The sequence below is a fragment of the Trichomycterus rosablanca genome, chromosome 24 (assembly GCF_030014385.1).
Source record: "Trichomycterus rosablanca isolate fTriRos1 chromosome 24, fTriRos1.hap1, whole genome shotgun sequence".
NCBI classification, from domain to species: Eukaryota; Metazoa; Chordata; class Actinopteri; order Siluriformes; family Trichomycteridae; genus Trichomycterus; species Trichomycterus rosablanca.
This window is the reverse complement of record NC_086011.1, coordinates 6,686,604-6,706,799: the sequence shown is the minus strand read 5'-3', so window position 1 is coordinate 6,706,799 and position 20,196 is coordinate 6,686,604. Positions and strand designations below refer to the sequence as shown.

Sequence of the window (20,196 nt, the reverse complement as noted above, 5' to 3'; positions counted from 1 at the left end):
GCGATGTAAACAAAGGGGTAATCAGATTAACTTTGAATGGCCCGCCAAGTGCAAAAACCATCAGCGCAATGTGGCAAAAGGGCCACACTCTATAGGAAACAATGGCACGTACAGTACAGTATCCCAAGATCAACCAGCTCTATGATTTATTTATATATATATATTGTTTATGCATTTTCTCTAAACAATTTTTAGAGAAAAAATTTTTCTCCCTTTTAGTGCATCCAATTGCCCGATTGCGTCATGCTTCCTCTCCACCAATGCCAATCCCCGCTCTGATTGAGGAGAACAAAGCTAACCCATGCCCCCTCCAACACGTGGGCAACAGCCATATGCATTTTGTCACCTACACTTTGACGAGTACAATGCGGATCAGCACTGTGTATGGAGAGACACACCCTGACAGCACTCTTTCCCGGTCGTAATTGCATTAGTTATGAGAGAGACCCTATCCGGCTTTTAATATCCGCTCAGATTCGATACGATGTATTCGAGATCCCAGCACTGGTGTTCAGCGTGTGTTTTACCGCTGCACCACCTGAGCAGCCAAACAGCTACATGATTAAAAAACATAAACAAGGAAACAATAAACTGTTGTTTTTTCAATTGTATTTCAGTGGTTCCATATTTGTGTTATTTTCAGTGTATAAGTGTCATACATCAGCCTGAAATATATGTAGTTCCATGAGACCATGGAACACAATAACTGTTCGTCTTTATGTCTACCATTCGGACTCTTGTCCGGTCTTTATGCTGTACTGTAGCAAATCTGTCCTGCCTGGTCTTCCCATGTCCACCAACAACTGATTTAAGATGCAGCCATACTACACTTGGTTTTTAATCTACCCAAGTGCTACCACATTAACCCACTGCTGCAATCTCAACATTGGCTTTCTGTAGCTCCTGGTCAATTCAAAACAACAATGCTTGCCTATGAAGTCAAAATGAGCAAGGCTTGACCTACTTGAAATCACTTATAACACCCTGTCCTGTACATCATATTCTTCTGGCTTAACATTGTTAGTTTTTAATGAAGACAGGCGCCAAGACTCGTTTTTTCTCTGTTATTACTCAGAAGGATAAAATGAACTTCTGCTGTCTGGTTGACAGAACATTCTCAGCTTTTCTTAGCTTGTCAAACAAAGAATCACCTCCTTAATAAACAATAAAATAGAAAGTAATGTTTATTAAATTTAAATTTTCCCTACTTGTGAGAAAATGTATCTTTAGGAAGCACTTCTGTAAGTCGCTCTGGATAAAAGTGTTTGCCAAATGCTGTAAGGTCCTTTCCCCAACCTGATCCTTCAACTGACTCTCTGAACTAACTCCCATGATTCAGTGAATCCCACCAAGGACTACATGTCCCGGGAGTCTGCGAAGGGTCACTTGATTCCAACCAGAAGCTTCTCACATTTTATATCAGTTTGTTTGTCTGTATGTATATATACTCCTTTTTGTTTGCTGCTCATTCTGAAGTGCTGTCATGTCCTCACAAATAGGGTACTGAGCACTCTTTTGTTATCAAATTAGCATCTGTGACCCTTTTCTGTATGTTAAACCTTGTTTGTGGATTCGCCCTGTTTGTTAGTCTTGTTAGTGTGTTTGGATTTCTGACCTTTTGACTTGTAATCGACTACTCTTAGCATCTCTCTTGCTGATTTTCATTAAATTGCTGAACTGATACAGCAAGCGCTTGGTTTTCTGCACAGTTCATGACACTGTACAAAGCAAGCTGCATAAAAATATGATTTAACGAGTGTGATGTGGAGGATTTGGAGATGAAATAAAATGTCAATTGAGAGGCAGTCTTCTAGCTCTTAAAATTGCTTTTTGACTTACTGGGCAACATTTCTCACAGACACAGTTATGTTATGGAGGCTATAGCTGCAAATAAAAGCTTAAATAGGATGTATGTCCAAAAAGCTTTATTTATTTATTTATTATTATTATTATTATTATTATTACTGTTGTTGTTTTTTATTTATTAATTAATTTATTTATTATTTTATTTTTAATTGTTGTTTTAATTTTTATTTATCTTTATTTATTTTATTTTTTATTTTGTTTATTTTATTTATTTTTTTATATTTATGTATTTATTATTAAATTTTTAGTCATTGTTTTTAATTTTTATTTAAGTTTTTATTTATTTATTTTTATTTATTTATTATTTTTTTATTTATATTTATTATTTATTTTTAGTTATTGCTTTGTATTTTTATTGGTGTTTATTTATTTATTTTGTTTATTTAATAAAAAAATTTATATTTATGTATTTTATTTATTTATTTATTTTATTTATTTTATTTATTTTATTTATTTTATTTATTTTATTTATTTTATTTGTTTTGTTTATTTAATTTAATTTTTTATATTTATGTATTTTATTTATTGATTTAGTTTATTTTATTTATTTTTATATTTCCGTATTTATTTATATATTATTGAATTTTTTTATTACTGTTTTTTATTTTTATTTTATTTATTTAATTTATTTTATTTATTTTATTTATTTTATTTATTTTATTTATTTTATTTATTTTGTTTATTTTATCTATTTAATATATATTTTTTTTATATTTATGTATTTATTATTAAATTTTTAGTTATTGCTTTTTATTTGTATTTGTTTATCTATTTATTGTATTTTTTTTGTTTATTTAATTTAATGTACTTATTTATATTTTATTTATTTTTGTAATTGATGCAGTGTGCAGCAGAAGAAGCAGAGGAAGACAACACCAGGCTTTATGTCATTATCTCGGCTGCAACACTGGGCCTGAGCTTTCTGCAAGACCCATTCCATCAATAAATTAGGGCAACAGGACCTGCAGGAGATGAAAAATGAGTCCATTCTGAGGTGAGCTCAGGGAGCACGGTATATGATTTGGGCCCAGGCATCCCGCTGCGTGACATCACATGAGAGAGGGGAGCTGTGATGACGGGCTGGGAGTGTAAATATGCTTTGCTATAAATAGCAGCACACGGAGCGGGGACGTCTGTCGAGAGCAGACCACAGTGGAGCAATACAGTCTGGGATATGATGAGCAAAGTGATGGCTTATAGTTGCATAACCCCAGGAGCGCATGGAACTGAAATAAGTCTTTTGTGTTAACCAAGAGAACACAGACTGAGACAGGGAGAATAAAGGGAAAATGGTTTGGGACAGGGGTGGGTCATGGTAAAAGATCAGAATAAATATGTTAGGGTCACTGTTAGGGGACATGTCATTTTATTCCAGTGATTAATTCAGCTGTTTCTTTTGCAGTGACTGAAAATAATTGGAATATACACTCCACCATCCTCAGCAATCTTCATAGCAGAAGCATAGCTTCATTGATTGCTATGGCCAGACGACAGAATAAAGCATCTCCAAAACAGCAAGGGTTTTTCACAGGCAGTAAGTAAGCACCGACAATCAAGGCTGCTCCATCTACAAATGCAAGACTCCACTACACAAAGCACAAACCATATAACAATATTCTGGAAATACTGGAAATATTTGCTGTAGTCTGACAAGTCCACCTTATCAATGTTCTTTAGACCAAATATAAAAAAGGATGGCCAGCATGTCAGGATATGTTGTGAAAGCCTCATTAATACTAAGGGGGGCACTTCTGCTTGTTTCAGCAAGACAATGTAAAGCCAACATTGCGTTTTTAAGACAAAAGAGCACAGGTGCTAGACTGGCCTGTCTGCAGTCTAGACCTAGCTCCTGAGAAGCCTGGGAAAGGACAGGCCATAAACTGTAACAGGTTGTTGAGTGCCCAACATTTATTGATGCTAGAGGATATGAAGGCTATGGCATCTGATATGGACCAAAGGACAATTTTTTTGGCTTAAATTGCAAATCATTTTAATATAACTAAAAGTAAAATAAAACATCTCAGTCCTCCTTCAGTGATTTGTCTTTCACACCATGCAAAGAAGATAAACCCTAAAAGATAAAATCTAGTGAAGGCCTACAAAAGTCTTGAAAGAAATGCTCATTTAGCTCCAAGCTGCTATAAGCTTAGCAAATATGGATTAATAGGAAGATAAGGAAGAGGTCAGCATTACCCGAACCCGAAGCGCCGCCTGACATTTTCATTCCACCCTGTTGGAAATGTGGATCCTGGCCAACCTCCACAGCCTGGATCTGCATTAAGGGGGCGCTCCACTTCATAGTGTATTTGGGTCCTACTGGAACCAGATTGGTAAGATCTGGAGGACCCCTAGTGACAGAAGTAAAAAAAAAAGAAACAGTTATTCAGATCATGAGTTCCAATACTGTTTAAACATCTTCATTTTTATTATTATTATTATTATTATTATCATTATTATTACATTGGCTATGGTAAACATCAATACAATCATATGCAAACAATAAAAACAAGGTAAAATTCATATTTTGTTGATTCTTGAAGTTAACAAACGTGAACACAATCTTCAGTAAAATATTTTAAAATTATATTACATGATATTATATTACATTGCAGTAGGTAAAATGCAAATAAAAAACACAAAGCACAAAGTTATTTAAATGAAAACAGCACAAACATATTTAATATTTTACTTTATTTCTATATTTCTATTTTATTTATGCATTTTCTTCCAATTTAGCATAATCAATTTATTTTCTGCTGCTGGGGGATCCCTGATTGCAGTCAGTGAGGGTATATTGCTCTTCACGCCTCCTCCGACCCGTGCACAGCCCTTAGCAGAACCCTTTTTCACCTATGCACTCTGCACAGGCGCCTCTCTATCTGCCAGTCAGGGTCCTTACACAGCGTTTGAAGACCCCACCCACACAGTCCGGCCATCCCACCCTAGCAGAATCGGCTACCTGTCTGCTGCCAATTACTGCCAATTATGCCCGTTAGATGGCACCCAGCTGACCGTTGACAACGTCGAGTTTTGAACTGAGGAGTTCAGAATCTCGGCGCCGGTGTGTTGGCGGAATATCCCGCTGCGCCACCTGGGCGCCTTATAAAACTTGTACACTTTTTGTAAATATATGCTTATTTTTTATTTGTCAGACTTGGTTAACTGGCTCTTTATAAGTGTAAGATATGAGATTTAGGTACATGACTCCATGGTGACTTCAACATTATTTAAACTATGATCAATTAAAAGAAAAAGCGTATTAAGAGTATTTTTGTACATTCTCTTTCTGATGATTGCTGCTATTATTATTACATGTGGTCAATTCCCTCTCCCAGGGACAATTTGGGATCCTGCTACTCTAAAGGAAATACTAGGGTAAGCAAAGAGTACCCACTTCTGTCTGTAATCAAACAAATCAGAGTCTTGCTAAATATAGTTTCTTTTCCAAGACTACTATTCCAAGGTTGGAGAACCATCAATTGATGTCACAGAAGAAGATATGTGCCTATTATTTGGTATGTATGTAATCAGGCAAGCAACCATTTGAAATCTATAGAAATGTCTGTGATGTTGACCTGGTGGCTGATGCCAAGGAACAAGGCAGACTGGCTATAATTGGCCAACGAATCCTTCACAACATTAAGAGGCTCTATCCAACCTCAAATAAGGACCAATTTGACTCGTCCTTGGACTTGTGGGAGAAAACTAGATCATATAGAGAACAGGACCCTGGCCAACCAGCTGGAGAATCAAACCCAGGAATTGCTTGCTGTAAGGCAACAGCACTACCCACTGTGCCGCTCATTGGTGGTAATACAGTACATAATTTCTGTATTCACAAAGGTTCAAAGTCTGAAATACGTTTTAAGATGGGGAGAATCCCATCGATGACATTTGAATGACACACCAGATGGTGTTTGCATTCGCAAAATGTAAATTTCCAGGTGTTTCATCGGTTTGAATGTTCAAACTTGCCAGATGCACAGATGCAAATCTTGTGAATCATGCAGAAACAGCTAGAAGTCTCCTCCCCTCTGTGGGCTGGCTGAAACCAAGTGATTAACTTTTGTTCATTCTTTAAATTTCATCATGCAAATGAGATAAAAGTAGAGTGGAAGACCTACATTTATTTTTTTGTAAGGCACATTACGTCATTTTAGGGAATAGCACAGCAGTCTTGAGGTAGTGTCTCAATCAGATAGTGTGCTATTAGCCTGGCCGGGTGCTTAACAGATAAAACTGATTGTAGAAAAAATAGCTCAATGGGTGTTGATTTGGAAGAACATGGGGACAGATGAGTTGTGATCACATATTCCTCATAGTGTGCATGTCTAAACCTGGAAAACACAATTCAAGAGCTATTTTTTAGCCAATTTTGGCTTAGCCGTTCCCCAGCAGTCTTGATGTGTTGTGGGCCACAGAGTTTTCTACACGTTTTGTCCAGTAAGTCCAATAATTACCAAGGTTCAGCTTCACCACAGTGGGCATAACATTTCTTTTTAAAATGCCCTGGCATACACCACAGCTGGGATTTCGAATATATCATATTGAATCTTAGCTCTGGCATCCGTCTGGGCTGGGCGGCCACATGAACAACGATTGGCTGTTAATCACAGGGTGGGAATGTCGGACCAGGGTCCCTCATAACTGATGCAACTACGACCTCTGCTGGCTGATTGATGGCGCCTGCGCAGAGTTGGGGAATAATGCTGATCCGTGCACAAGGCTGATCACAAGTGTGTCAGTGGACGGCTGTATGGGGGAGGTGAAGCATAACGGAATCAGGGTAATTGGATATGACTAGTTTAGGAGAGAAAATTGGGGGGGAAATTCGGAGAAAAAAAAATGCCCTGGCATTTCTGTTAATCCATAATGCCAGCCCCATGGTCAAGATTACCAGTTCCTGCAGCAGACAAACATCCCCACGTCATCACTGACCCCACCTCCATGCTTGACCATGGGGATATTATTCTGTTCATAAGCCATGCCTTTCTTATTGGATTGTCTGCTGTATCAATCAACAAGAACCAATTAGTGCAGGATTCTGGGTATTAAAATTAACACTGGCAACCAGTATCATGGCAGATTCCTATAGATGCCAATTGATAAACCTAGTTTTAAAGGAATTTCTCAGAGGTATCTAACTTACCCCTTAGCAGTTTCCTCTTCTATCACAATTACATTAATCCTATCTCCTATCTCGATGTCCACAAGTTCTTGCGACCATCCAGATCCCCCTCTGGTATTTTAAGTCTTAAAAGCCTGTGCTTTAATCTACACTTTAATCTTACCATCCCCATAAACTGAAGCCTCAGCTTCCCAGTCACACCTGTTACTGATGGTAACTGGTAGCCTCTCTGAAGTTGATAGAAATTCAGCATACATGAGTATGGGCAACAGATCTCTCTCTCTTTTCAAAGAGGATACTATCTCAGATGGCGTAACAATCAAACTTCTATCATTTTAGAAGAAATACCAGCTGCAATTAGTAACACACCCCATTCATGCTATAACTACAAGCCATTGCGGTCATCCACAAAGGCCGTTGTAGCCTAGCAGTTAAGGTACTGGACTAGTAAGCAGAATGTCGCTGGTTCACACCCCACCACTGCCAAGTTGCCACTGTTGGGCTCTTGAGCAAGGCTCCTAATTGCTTAGACTGTATACTGTAGGTCACTTTAGATAAAAGTGTCACATACTGAGACGTACTTCAATCATCTTGAGAGAAGCCCTTCCTTTCATTTAAATTGTACTACATCAACTCTTTAAAACCTGGAGGGAAGCAGAGGCTTGTAGGTTATTCCTGCCGTCATGAGGTCTACAATCCTCTGGTCCAATTATAAAGATCTAACCATAGCAAAGCCCAAAAGGCAAAAACGCTTTGTTCAAATTGTACCTCTGCCCTCATAGGAGGAAATTCAAAAAACATCAGCCTTTGGGTCTTAGCAGAAGTAGGACTTGGGTGAAAACATGAGTGTGTAAGCCTCAGGGTAGCAGTGGTAGGGCCAGCAATCCCAAGTTTCTTATCCTATCCTTTTACTCTCACATACGCTCTCAACTACCTTTCTAAGTTTCAGAAGTTCCTGTCTTTGCCCAGGTCCTACTTTCTCTTTCCCAGGGCATACAGACTCTATTTTCCATCCAAGTCTTACAGCTGCAACCTCAAGGCACATGAGCTCTTGCTCTTATTTAAAGCAATAAAAGCTTCAGCTCCCAACTTGCTACTGCCAACCTAAGACCTTCAAGCCTGCCTTCCTGAGGCCCACAGGCTTTTGTTCTCTTCTTGTTTCCATCCTTATTTCATTTAAATAATTCTGAGGGCTCACATGTTAGCATTCAGGGTAGAACCAGGACCTTCTCTCATTCTATACAAGGGCTTGGTGCTTACCATGTATGATAGAGTTTCATATATGAAGAAAGTTTAGGCAATTTCTAAGGTGATTTAAAGGCAGTGGTAGGTGGACCAGTAATCGGAAGCCTCACTGCCAGATTGCCTCTGTTGGACCATTAAGCTAGGCATTTGATTGATACATTGTATTCAGTCACAATTGTAGGTCAGTGCGGATAAAAGCACCCACTGATTTTGGAGCATGGTCTTTACGTTAGCCTCTATGTCAGTAGTACCCACAGGGCTGCAGGTTTGCATACAAGCCAGTAATGACCTACACTTTAGTCCACTTGCTGGACTAATTAGAAGCTTCTGATGCTGGTCTTGCTTACTGATTAGTGGGTATTAAGTGAGTGCCACTACTTTGTGCCCAACTGACTGTATTTTAGTAGCTTCTAATTCATGGCAGACCTGAGTTATCATAATTCTTGGACCACATATGACCATTTACACCAATTTGCTCTTACTGTGGGGTCACAGTTTGAGTTTTCTTTCTGTCCTTGGTGAGAAGTGATTGTTTAATGTCCTTTTTTAATAGGTGCAGTAAAACTATCCCTATTTGCATGGGCACAGAGAAGTCTTCAGATCTAGAAAAAAGGAAAATGGTATCTATTGCTGTGGCCATTGATAATCCATTTAAGAAACTGAAGAAACCTTTTATACTGGGAATTACTGAGTATAGTCCTTGCATTGTTAGTAAAACACCCAGCCATTTGTACCCAGAGGTCTATTTAGCTTAAAACCCATTATAACATTATAAAAACAGCCAGCACTTCATTTGATTCGCTATCGGTCAGAAAGTGACTTTAGGGATTTGTGGACACATAAGAAATCCATCTACCTGGAACACTCACTTTATATTGACGTTGGCACAGACAAGCATGTGGTTAAAAAGGAAGACTTTGCGCTCCCTGGACTTCAGGACCTGGCCACGTTCTCCATACACCGTCTCAGTCAGCGTCTCACACAGGATTAAAAAGCTCTGATCCGAATTCAGTGCCTGGAGGAACACATCAACATGGGGAGTTTATTAGCATTGCACTGGTACGATAGCTAAATAAAAGTCGTGAACCTCTAAAATTATCTGGATTTTTAAGAGACGAATGCTGGCATCAAGGTTATGTTTACCTTTACCAGGCTTCATTCTGTATGCGCTACAACAGTGTGGCTTAACAGGATTGCCTGTGGTACAGATCTGTTTCCTATTGAAAATGTGTAGTGCATCATGAGAAGAATCAGACGACGGCAACCACAGACTGTTTAGCAGCTGAAGTCTTGTATCAAGCAAGAATGTTCCTCAGTTCCCAAAGCATTAAAAAAAAGTCTTGTTAATAGGAAAGATGATGTAACATGGGGTCAACGCTCACTCTTCCCAACTTTTTTGGACTTGTTGGGGGCACTTCTAAATTGGTCTGTCTGAAAAACTAGACGCATTTTGCGTCATCCTATTTTGAAGCTATAAACTGACTAAATAACAGGGGAGCATCCAATGCTTCCTCAGCGGTGAAGGTAGTCCCAGCATTCAATGCGGCACAGCGTTGTTCTTTTTAAAAGTAAAAGTAAAATTCTCATTGATTTTTAATCTGTATAATGGTGTAGAAGTGTCATTTATTTGCAAATCCGGGCTTGTCAGTGACAACTTAACTGTTTTTGGTACACGGAGGGGGATGTTAGCTGGCATGCGCGCGGGTTGTGCCACCTCAGCCCTTTGGTTTAAATGGCCTGAAGCTAACTGTGTTAGCCAAGTAAGCAAAAACTGTGGTGATGTAACCGCCGTAATCGCTGTCTAAGTAGTGCGTCTAAATAATCTGCCTTATAAGTCAATGTCTTATTAGAATCCTATCCACTCCACAGGGGCAGTTGTAGCCTAGCGGTTAAGGTACTGGACTAGTAATCGAAAGGTCACTGGTTCAAGCCCCACCACTGACAGGTTGCCACTGTTGGGTCCCTGAACAAGGCCCTTAACCTTCAATTGCTTAGACAAGCAGTGTGAGTCGCTTTGGGTAAAAGCGTCTGCTAAATGCTGAAAATGTAAATGTACTTAGGTAGCTGCCTAGGTAGGCAGTACGCAACAAGGCAGCTCACTAGGATTTCGGACAGACCCAATGTGTTTCTATTTAGAAAGTACAATGAATTTGATCAGTGAATACATGTCAAACCTTTTCTTTTTACATTTATCACTTAAATATATTTAAGAGATTTACAAAATGTCCCAACTTTTATGAAACAAAAGCTTGTACATATAATCGACCACTCTTATCACTCAATAACAATAAACAAGCAGCAGCAGAAGCACCGCAAGCCCAGTTGTTCAAAGAACTGCTGTGTGCCTGTGCTTGATCCTCCAAAAGAGAACTTCTATAAATAATGCATCTGTTTTCCTTTCCCTAGCCAAGGTCCAACGCCGCATCAGACAAAATGAGTTGTCGGATCTGTGGGGAATAGGGAGCGCCGCTCAGCCTTTGTTGAAATGCATTGAAAAATTAGGCTCTCTGTCAGCGGAGAGTCAAGCTTACAGACTCTGCCTGCTTTCCAATTTCGGGTTTAACGTGCGCTTCGCGACTTCGACTCACATATAAGGTTTAATGTATACAACATTCATACAGTCAAATGTTCCAATTTTGTCTTAGTTTTAGTCTTATACAGTAACCATGTAACCTGAACTATGTTATTAATACAGACTTGCCCCCTTTTAAGACAAGTTCCAACACACCCCAAAGGTGTTTAGTTGGGTTGATAGCAGGACTCTGCGGTTGTACAGGCCACTTTATGGACCTCATCTTATTCACAAAGTGAGTTTTCTCAGTTGTACTGGAATAACACTGGCATCTTCCAAACTATATGCACCGATTAGGCATAACACTATGACCACCTTCCTAATATTGTGTTGGCCCCCCTTTTGCTGCCCCATATACAACAAACTGTGATGCACTGTGTATTCTGACTCCTTTCTATCAGAACCAGCATTAACTTCTTCAGACCACACGGGCCAGCCTGGGCTCCCCACGTGCATCAATGAGCCTTGGCTGCCCATGACCCTGTCGCCGGTTTACCACTGTTCCTTCCTTAGACCACTTTTGATAGATACTGACCACTGCAGCGCGGTGATGCTTTGGAGATGCTCTGACCCAGTCATCTAGCCGTCACAATTTGGTCCTTGTCAAACTTGCTCAAATCCTCACGCTTGATCATTTTTCCTGCTTCTAACATCAACTTTGAGGATAAAATGTTCACCTGCTGCCTAATATATCAACACCTACTAACAGGTCCCGTGATGAAGAGATAATCAGTGTTATTCACTTCACCTGTCAGTGGTCATAATATTATTCCTGGTCGGTGTATATCCTGTAAACCGTAACAAATTTAACATAAAATAAACACAAAACACACCATTAAACACATCAACACATAATAACTGTGTACATACAAGCAAAAATGCCATTCTAACCACAAAACCCACTTTTTATCACCTTAAAATGCCACAGGGCATCATGGACGCTTAGTTGTATGCCTCCATGTCCCTGTGTTCCTCAGTATGGACCTTTAGATCTTTACTTCTGACTTGTAAAAAAGTGTTAATGATAGATATTGCGAAAGGCATAGGAAATTAGACATGTCTAATTTTTTGCTAAAGTCTTTAATTAGGCCGTTGGCCCTATAAACAGGTTATAAGGAGTCACTTAATGGTTTCATATGAGTAAAATATCACCAGATTTCAATCCAGTTAAGCACCTATATAAGATTTTAGTAATGTAACCTATTAATTTAATACCTTTTGAAAGAACGATGCCATAAGATTCTCTGACAAGGTACATGAAGGCCGCTCTTGTACCTTGTGATATCTCAGCACTACCAAATCAGATTATGTTGTATTTCCCTTCCATTGTTCACCAGTTTGTAAGTATAATGTGTGCACGAGTGCCTGAAACAGAGTGAGAAGGGTGAACGAAGGTGGGAGGTGACACCCTGAACCTTCCCACATACCACTTTAACCGTCCTGCTCCGGTACCTCCCACAGCACACCACACAAAGGATGAATATTTCATCGGGCGCTCATGGGCTAATGGAAGCACATTGAAATTCTGCCCATCTCACCAGGCTAAATGAAATTCTGTGTAAAAATCAGCACCAAAATTGAGTCAAAAAAAAGGAAATGGAATTGGCACGTGAGCAAGTGCAACGTTCAGAAAGGGCGAGTCACGGCTGCCGATTGAATGTTCCATTTAGCACTTAATTTCTCTTTTTAAGCCCGGCTTTTGCTCAAATCTGTGGCAGCTGGGTTGTTCAATGAGCGAAGAACGGGGCAAGAAAAGCTCCCGTCACCGAGCTGAAGCCATGTTCGTGAGCCATAATGGGCCGTCGCTGGCCGCTGATGACTGCTCTTCATCAGGACTAATGGGAGCCGTGTGTGTTGTTCACATCTACTGTGTTACATCACGACGCGCTGATGATAAATGGCGTCAGGAGATCAGTAGGTGGCAAAATCTCACTGCTGCTCTGTGAATGCAAATGACATTAAGCGGTTATTGTATAGCAGTGAAATTTAATATGGAAAACATGTTTTTATTGTACTCCCTCACTTACTAAACATATTTTTTACTCATCTTTTACTTATATTCATGTACTGCTAAATGCGTAGCCAGGCTGAGTCAGTGCTTGTACACTGAGTACATTTACCTGGACACTAATAATCTGATTCAGCTCAGGTTTTGGCACCAATGTGTCATATTCCAGCGTGCCCAGGCTACCGTGGCCATCGGAGGATGAGTGTTGTAGGTTCAGTTGGTTCCATTACACCCATTACCTCTTTTTTTCTCAAATCCAGTGGTAATGCTTTCGTAATTTGGTCACCATCTTTTTCTATCCTATTTCTCAGTATTACCCAGTGCTGAAGGTTTGAGGCATGTCTTCATGCTTTCATGCTATTGAGTACATTTCAGCTAGCATGTTTGGCGTTTGGTAGGACTTGTCTTTAGTGCTCTTCTAGATTTCTTGAGATTCTTGATTTCTTGAGTGTGTATAGAGCGGAGGATGGTTCCTCTCAAGGTTTCTTCCTGTAATTAAAGGAGTGGTCAGTGGTCAGTATCTATTAAAAGTGGTCCAAGGAAGGTAAACCGTGGTAAACCGGCGACAGGGTCATGGGCAGCCAAGGCTCATTGATGCACTTGGGGAGCCCAGGCTGGCCCGTGTGGTCCGATCCAACAGATAAGCTACTGTAGCTCAAATTGCTGAAGAAGTTAATGCTGGTTCTGATAGAAAGGTGTCAGACTCCATGCCTCGACGGTTCAGGGCTGTTTTGGCAGCAAAAGGGGGACCAACACAATATTAAGAAGGTGGTCATAATGTTATGCCTGATCGGAGTATGTATTGGGTCTGTTCGAAAACCTAGTGAGCTGCCTTGCTGTCTGCTGCCTACCTAGGCAGCTGCCTAAGTAGAGAGGATTCTAATAAGACATTGACTTATAAGGCAGATTATTTAGACGCACTACTTAAACAGTGATTACTGCGATTACGTCACCGCAGTTTTTGCTTACTAAGCTAACACAGTTAGCCTCAGGCCATTCAAACTAATGGGCTGAGGTGGCACAACCCGCTAGCATGCCAGCTAACATCTCCCTCTGTGTACTGAAAATGGTTAAATTGTCCCTGACAAGCTTTGCAATTAAATGAAACTTTTGTTGGTCCGCACTCATTCGCCTTGGATGCTCCCTCGTTATTCAGTCAGATAATTGCTTCAAATTAAGGCACCTCAGTAGGCAGCATTTTGAGGCATTTAAGAATTTCGACAGGCTTCTTCTCTGGAGTGTGTAGGATGATTTGTGTGTGTCTGTGTCTACGTGGGATGTGGATTACTTTGCTGAGTGAGCGGTCACTGATGCTGCGAACGAGCTGTTGGGTCTCTGTGATCTGATCTGCCACTCGTTTCTGTTCATTCAACTTCTCGGCCAGAGATTCCAGCTCGGTAAGAGCCATCTGCAGGTGCAGCCGGTCCACGTGGCCTTTCGGAGTGTTCTTCAGCATGTCCTGATACAGAAAGATACAGAAGAAAAAGGAAATGAAAATGTCAAGTCACAAAGAGAACAGAATAACAAAGGGGTCTTAGTATGGGGTCATTAGTGACCTTGATTCCATCTTTACAACTACACATATGAGAGGGGAGAAGGAAAGAGGGGAGAGATAGTTGCTATAGTAAATAGATGTACACTAATTGAGCACTTTATTAGGTACACCTATCTACCTACATATCCATATATTGATTATTATTAAATGATAAGGTATATCGTCCATAAAAACGTGTGTGTACTATTACTGACCGTAGCCTCCTGTTCAATACACCTTGACACACCCTTGTCATCAAATTGTGACAAGGCATATATCAGAAAAAGGTTATAAAGCAGCATATAAGCCTTTGAATGTTCCCTAGACAACTGTGGCCTGGATTCTTTAGAAATGGAAGAAGCTTGGCATAGCATTGGGACAGTGGTAGCCTAGTGGATGGAGCTTTAGGCTATCATTCGGAAGATTACTGGTTCAAATCCAGGCTCTGCTATGCCATCAAGGTTGGGTCCTTGAGCAAGACCTTAACCCTGTCTGCTCCAGGACCTCAGCTTCATTGTATTTGTACATGTGTATGTGTACATATGACAATGTTCTTCTTCCTCTTCTTCTTCCTCATTGAACCTCGCACATCAGGCCATGGTAAAGGAGATAAGAAAGAACCCAACGATCACTGTAATGGAGCTACAAAAGTCTTGTGCAGAGATGAGAACCTGTTGGATAGCACTCTGTAAATCAGGCCTTCAGAGTGAGGTAGCAAGACAGAAGCCATCGTTGAGAGTGGAGCTCACTGAACACAAGGTAAAGAAGTCTGGTGACATCATGATACAGATTCAAATTGAAGCGACAAACAGGCACTGCACATACTGTAACTTGGCTAATACCAACCCTGCATCAAAATATGGTGGTGGTAGCATCATGGTTTGGGGGTGCTTCTTTATGGCACGGACAGGATGACTGGTAAGAATTAAGGGATTAATCATTTTACCCAAATACAACAACCTACTTGACGAGAAACCTCCACCAGAGCACACACAAACTCAGATTGGGCCAAGAGTTGACCCAAATCATACAGTCAAAACAACACTAAAGTGGCTTTGAAATAAGTTTCTAAATGTTCAGAGGCCCTTCCAAAGCCTAGTTAAATTCCACTGGACATCTGAGGAGAGACCTGAAGATTTGTTTTTACTTTGTCATTATAGGTGAATGAATGTAGATTGATGGGTAAAAATGCAATAATATCTATTCAACATAAAATCCAATGTAACTAAAGAATATTGTTTATTGTTTTTTTCTTTTATTTATTTACCTGAGTGCTTGGGAAGTCTTAAACTGTCACCTGTGACTTATGGTTTCACTGGGTTATAAATATAAGGTTATACTACTACTATTTGTGCACAATATTGCACACCTTCACCATGTGCTCAGCAATGACGATGCTAAAATGCGGGTAAATGCATTCATTTTCTTACGCAAAAATTATTCTATTGCAATTCCTTTCTTAACTGTCTTCCTGCCTCCTCGCATTCAAAACAAGAGAAATGTCTCAGCACCCCGAGCTGTAACACAAGTTTAAAAGTGAAACAATGAAAAAAATCCAGCTAAACGCAGATACATGTGGAGCTTTCAAAGTGGACTTGACGGTTATTCCACACAAATGCAGATTCGTCTCATATTCGCACTTTGATGACGTTTTACTGCACCGCTCAAGTCAAGCGCTGAACAAAACGACAGTCGCACACACGTCGAGTTTAAGGGTACAAATTTCTCGAAGTGAGTACAATATATAAATTGAACTTATTATTATTACTAATATTTAATAATTTATAAGCCAGGACTTTAATTAGGTTGTTTTATGGCTGGGTAGGTGCACACAAGCTTAAGATAAATGTGTGCAAGGCCTGGCCTCAGTAAACCAAAACACATCACAAATGGACTCAGTGCATTTCATATCCCCTGGGTTATTGAATCATAGCCTGTTGGATCGATCTTAATTTTGCATACGTCATCTGCAAAGCAAATTGGAGAAGAAATAACAATCTGTGCAAACAACCTCCGAGCCTTTTTTTTTTGGCTCGGTCTCTTTGATTAAGACATCTTGTTCTGTTTCTTCTGAATACTCACATTATAGCAGTTGGAAACCCAATGATTTGCATCCTCTTTTGCTGACTTTCAGTAATTTGCTAAACATATGGATGGAAACATTCCCTCTGGGAGCGACGCCTGCTCGCGGTTCAGAGGCAAGCATATTGCACGCCCAGCGGGACTCATTACCAAAAAGCCGTGCCACAGGAGCCGTGATCATTTCAACCCCTCTCGCTGTGTGTCTGTATATGTTTTAACGAGAGGCGAAAATCAACATTTGCATTCATTAAAGCAGACGTTCTGTATATGAGAATCATTGTTCACAGAGAAAGCAAATAAGAAACGATGCCAAAAAATGCCATTTTTATTTTCAGTTTTCAGCTTTTTTTTTTTAGTATCCAAGACTTTGTGGTGATCATTTCCAGCCACGTCTGATTAAACACAAACACGACAGACAGTGGGGAATAATCCTTATTCACTTCAAGTTATCTTTCAAAAATTCATGGCTAATCGATGCCCACTGAGGTATGAAATGAGGCGCCGTGGCTGGAGAACAAAGAGGTTCGGATGTGAGTGTCTGTGTTCCTGGTAGAACAAGAGGAAAGCAGTTTTAGTGCTGACAGGAGCAGCAACACTTACGTTTCATCATCAACATCCCTGTGTAGGTCACCGTGATATTTCAGATGCCGATCTGTCTCTCTCACTGACATTTGGTGAGTGGTGTAGGGCCAAATGTATGTGGACTCCTGATCATAAGCTTGTTAGACATACTGTATTAGTAAAGACTTACACCAACCCCATTTACATTTGCACCTGTAGCGCATCTACTGATTTCTGGAAGGGGAAGGGGGTGTCTGTGATGATCTGTGCCCGTTTAGCCAAAAAAGCATTTACCTACTGATAATTTTCTGCAAGAAGATGAAGGAAGAAAGTTTGTTTAGAAGGAAGGAAGAAAGAAAGGATGGATGGATGGATGAATAAATGGATAAATAAATAGTGGGATGGATGGATGGATGGATGGTGGGATAGATGGATAGATGGATGGATGGATGGATAGATGGATGAATAAATGGATAAATAAATAGTGGGATGGATGGATGGATGGATGGTGGGATAGATGGATAGATGGATGGATGGATGGATAGATGGATGAATAAATGGATAAATGGATGGATGGTGGGATAGATGGATGGAGGGATGGATGAATGGATGGATGATAAATGAATAGTGGAATAGATGGATAAATGGATAGTTGGATGGATTGATAATGGGATGGATGGATGATAGATAAATGGATAGTGGAATAGATGGATAAATGGATAATGTGAAGTGTAAGGTTGTGGCTTTAAATCCTGGCTTTGTCATGCAGTCGCTCTTGGGTCCTAGAGCTAGGCCCTTAACCCTCTCAGGGCCATACAATAGCTTCCCATTATCCATCCATCCATCCATCAGGGCCATACAATGGCTGCCCCTGTGCTCTGATCCTGAGTAAAGGATTTCCTTGTACTATACTCATGTAGATGTATATATAGATGTTTATACGATGTATATATGACAAATAAAGGCATTCTATCTGCCCTAGATTATTATTATCATATACTTGTTAACTCTGTATGTAATGTTTTACCAGCTGGACACACCACTGATGTGTAGGGTTCTCGTATGAAATGATAATATCAGGATATGTTCAGGATATAAATGTAAGTATTTATGTTTGACTCTTTCTGTCATGTCAGGATCGCCACAGCAGTGAACCTGTAGGGCTCCTACATTTTTTTACATTCAGTTATCCAACACAAAACTAGAAGTGCAGAAAAATAGAAAGAAGGCCAGTGTTATGCGGTAGAGATAACGGGTAAATTGATTATTATTGACAGCTGGAAGTAAAGAAGCAATAAAAGTTTGCTCAAATGTATTTATGTGGGAAGCGAGCATTGACAGAAAGCAGAAGTCAATATGAAACATAATAATAAGGTAACTTTCTTGGCAAAAAACAGTAATTTTGTCTGCCAGGTCAGTTTTTTTTACTTTCTAGCAGTCTGTCAGCCAGGCACTACACAGACACAATTGGCTACGTCTGAGGAGGCTGATGGCCGAAGCGATGGCCTATCCATATTTATGCATACTGTATATATGGTCAGTTATTCTTATAAGTGTACATTTTCTGTGTTGAAGCTGATAATGTGATAAAAGCTGCTGTAATCTGAACATACTTACTGACCTGCAGAAGCAGAATAAACTGAGGAAAACGCTGAATGGGCTTCACCATCAGACCATACAAAGTGATCCGATCAACACTAGACGACTGTTTCTTCTGCAAACACAAACGTACACACAAAACAGAGCTGTACTTATCACAAACACATGACGACTTTTCTATTCGGACAGACTTGATGGATTTTGGCACTGGTTTTTCATTTTGAATTGTAAAGCCAGTTTGAGAATTGTTTGGAGGTTATGCATGTTTATGCATTGTTTTTGTACAGTTGTGGGTTTGTTTGCATGTTTTCCCAGCAGCTCTCCGGCATATTAAACAGTACCACACACATGCATTTAACATTGCTAGGCTACAAACAATGATATCTGGGTTCGAATCTCAGCGGTGCAGTCTGTCGGCCAGGCACTACACAGACACGACTGGCTATGTCTGAGGAGGGGGATGGAAAAAGCAATGGCCTATAATGGCTTGGCACTTTTTTGTGGGTGTTCTTGCCTTGAACCTAGTGTTTCCCAGTTAACCCAGCCCTCCACTACCCTGATTAGGCGGTTAATAAAAATGAAAAATTCTTCTTATTGTTATTATTATTATTATTATTGTGGGTAGTAATAATAATAATAATAATATTTTGATTAAACAACCACAATAAAAATTATAATAATTATTTATGTAAAATAATCAAATTATTAATGATATAATAGATATTTAACTATTTTATTGTTATTATTATTATTATTATTATTGTTATTATTATTGGTAATAATGTCTATAATCATATTTTGATTGAACAACCACAACAGAAATTATTAAATTATTTATTTAAAACAATTAATTAATTAATAATATAAGAGATACAATAAGTATTTAACTATTAATATTATTATTATTGTTATTATTATTGTTATTAATATTATCATTGTTGCTTCTGCTGTTTAATTTGGTTTGTAGTTTACAATAATATGACAATAATAATACTGAAAATTGTTGTTTTATCAATTATTTTTGTCTATTTAAAATTATTTTTTATTATTATTATTTAAAAACTATTATTATTGTTATTAATGTTGTTGTTGCTTCTGCTGTTTAATTTATTTTTGTAGTTTATTACTTATTTAATTAATTTACATTTTTTGTTTATATATTATTAATGCTAAAGCACAAAATTGTGTTTAGTTTAATATTTTCTTAGTCTATTTTTAATATATATTTAAAATAACTATTTGAATCTGCATTAAAGTGAATTTCTGAAGCTAATATAAGAATGAAAAACAATAAAACCTGCAAAATAATATTGCAAAACATTACTTAATCTAAAATAAATTAATAAGTATTTTTAATTAATTCATTCATTCATTTATTAATTCATCTATTTTTAATATTTTAATGTACTCACCTTAAGAAAGTCGAGGAAGGCTGGTTTGGATAAACAGGCTTTCTTGATGAGAGCCATGGCGTTAGTAAAGTTGTTGACGTAATCGCTGTACACATCCAGCACCATAGACTTGGAGAACTGTGGTCAGTCCACAGAGAAAAACAGTGTGTAAATACAAACAAATGAGTGATAATATTGTGCATATTTACA

At 38.9% G+C, this 20,196-nt stretch overlaps 1 protein-coding gene across 1 annotated transcript in view; it reads right to left on the bottom strand.

The window, feature by feature from the left end:
• The window catches only part of arhgef10la (Rho guanine nucleotide exchange factor (GEF) 10-like a), a 170,286-nt gene that overhangs the window by 111,404 nt on the left and 38,686 nt on the right, over window positions 1-20,196 (bottom strand). The window contains exons 12-16 of the mRNA XM_062986147.1: window positions 20,008-20,124; window positions 18,618-18,710; window positions 14,108-14,278; window positions 9,109-9,254; window positions 4,060-4,214 (exon numbers count right to left, since the gene is read on the bottom strand). Of these exons, the coding sequence (XP_062842217.1) occupies window positions 4,060-4,214; window positions 9,109-9,254; window positions 14,108-14,278; window positions 18,618-18,710; window positions 20,008-20,124 (682 nt within the window). The remainder of the gene's footprint in view (window positions 1-4,059; window positions 4,215-9,108; window positions 9,255-14,107; window positions 14,279-18,617; window positions 18,711-20,007; window positions 20,125-20,196) is intronic.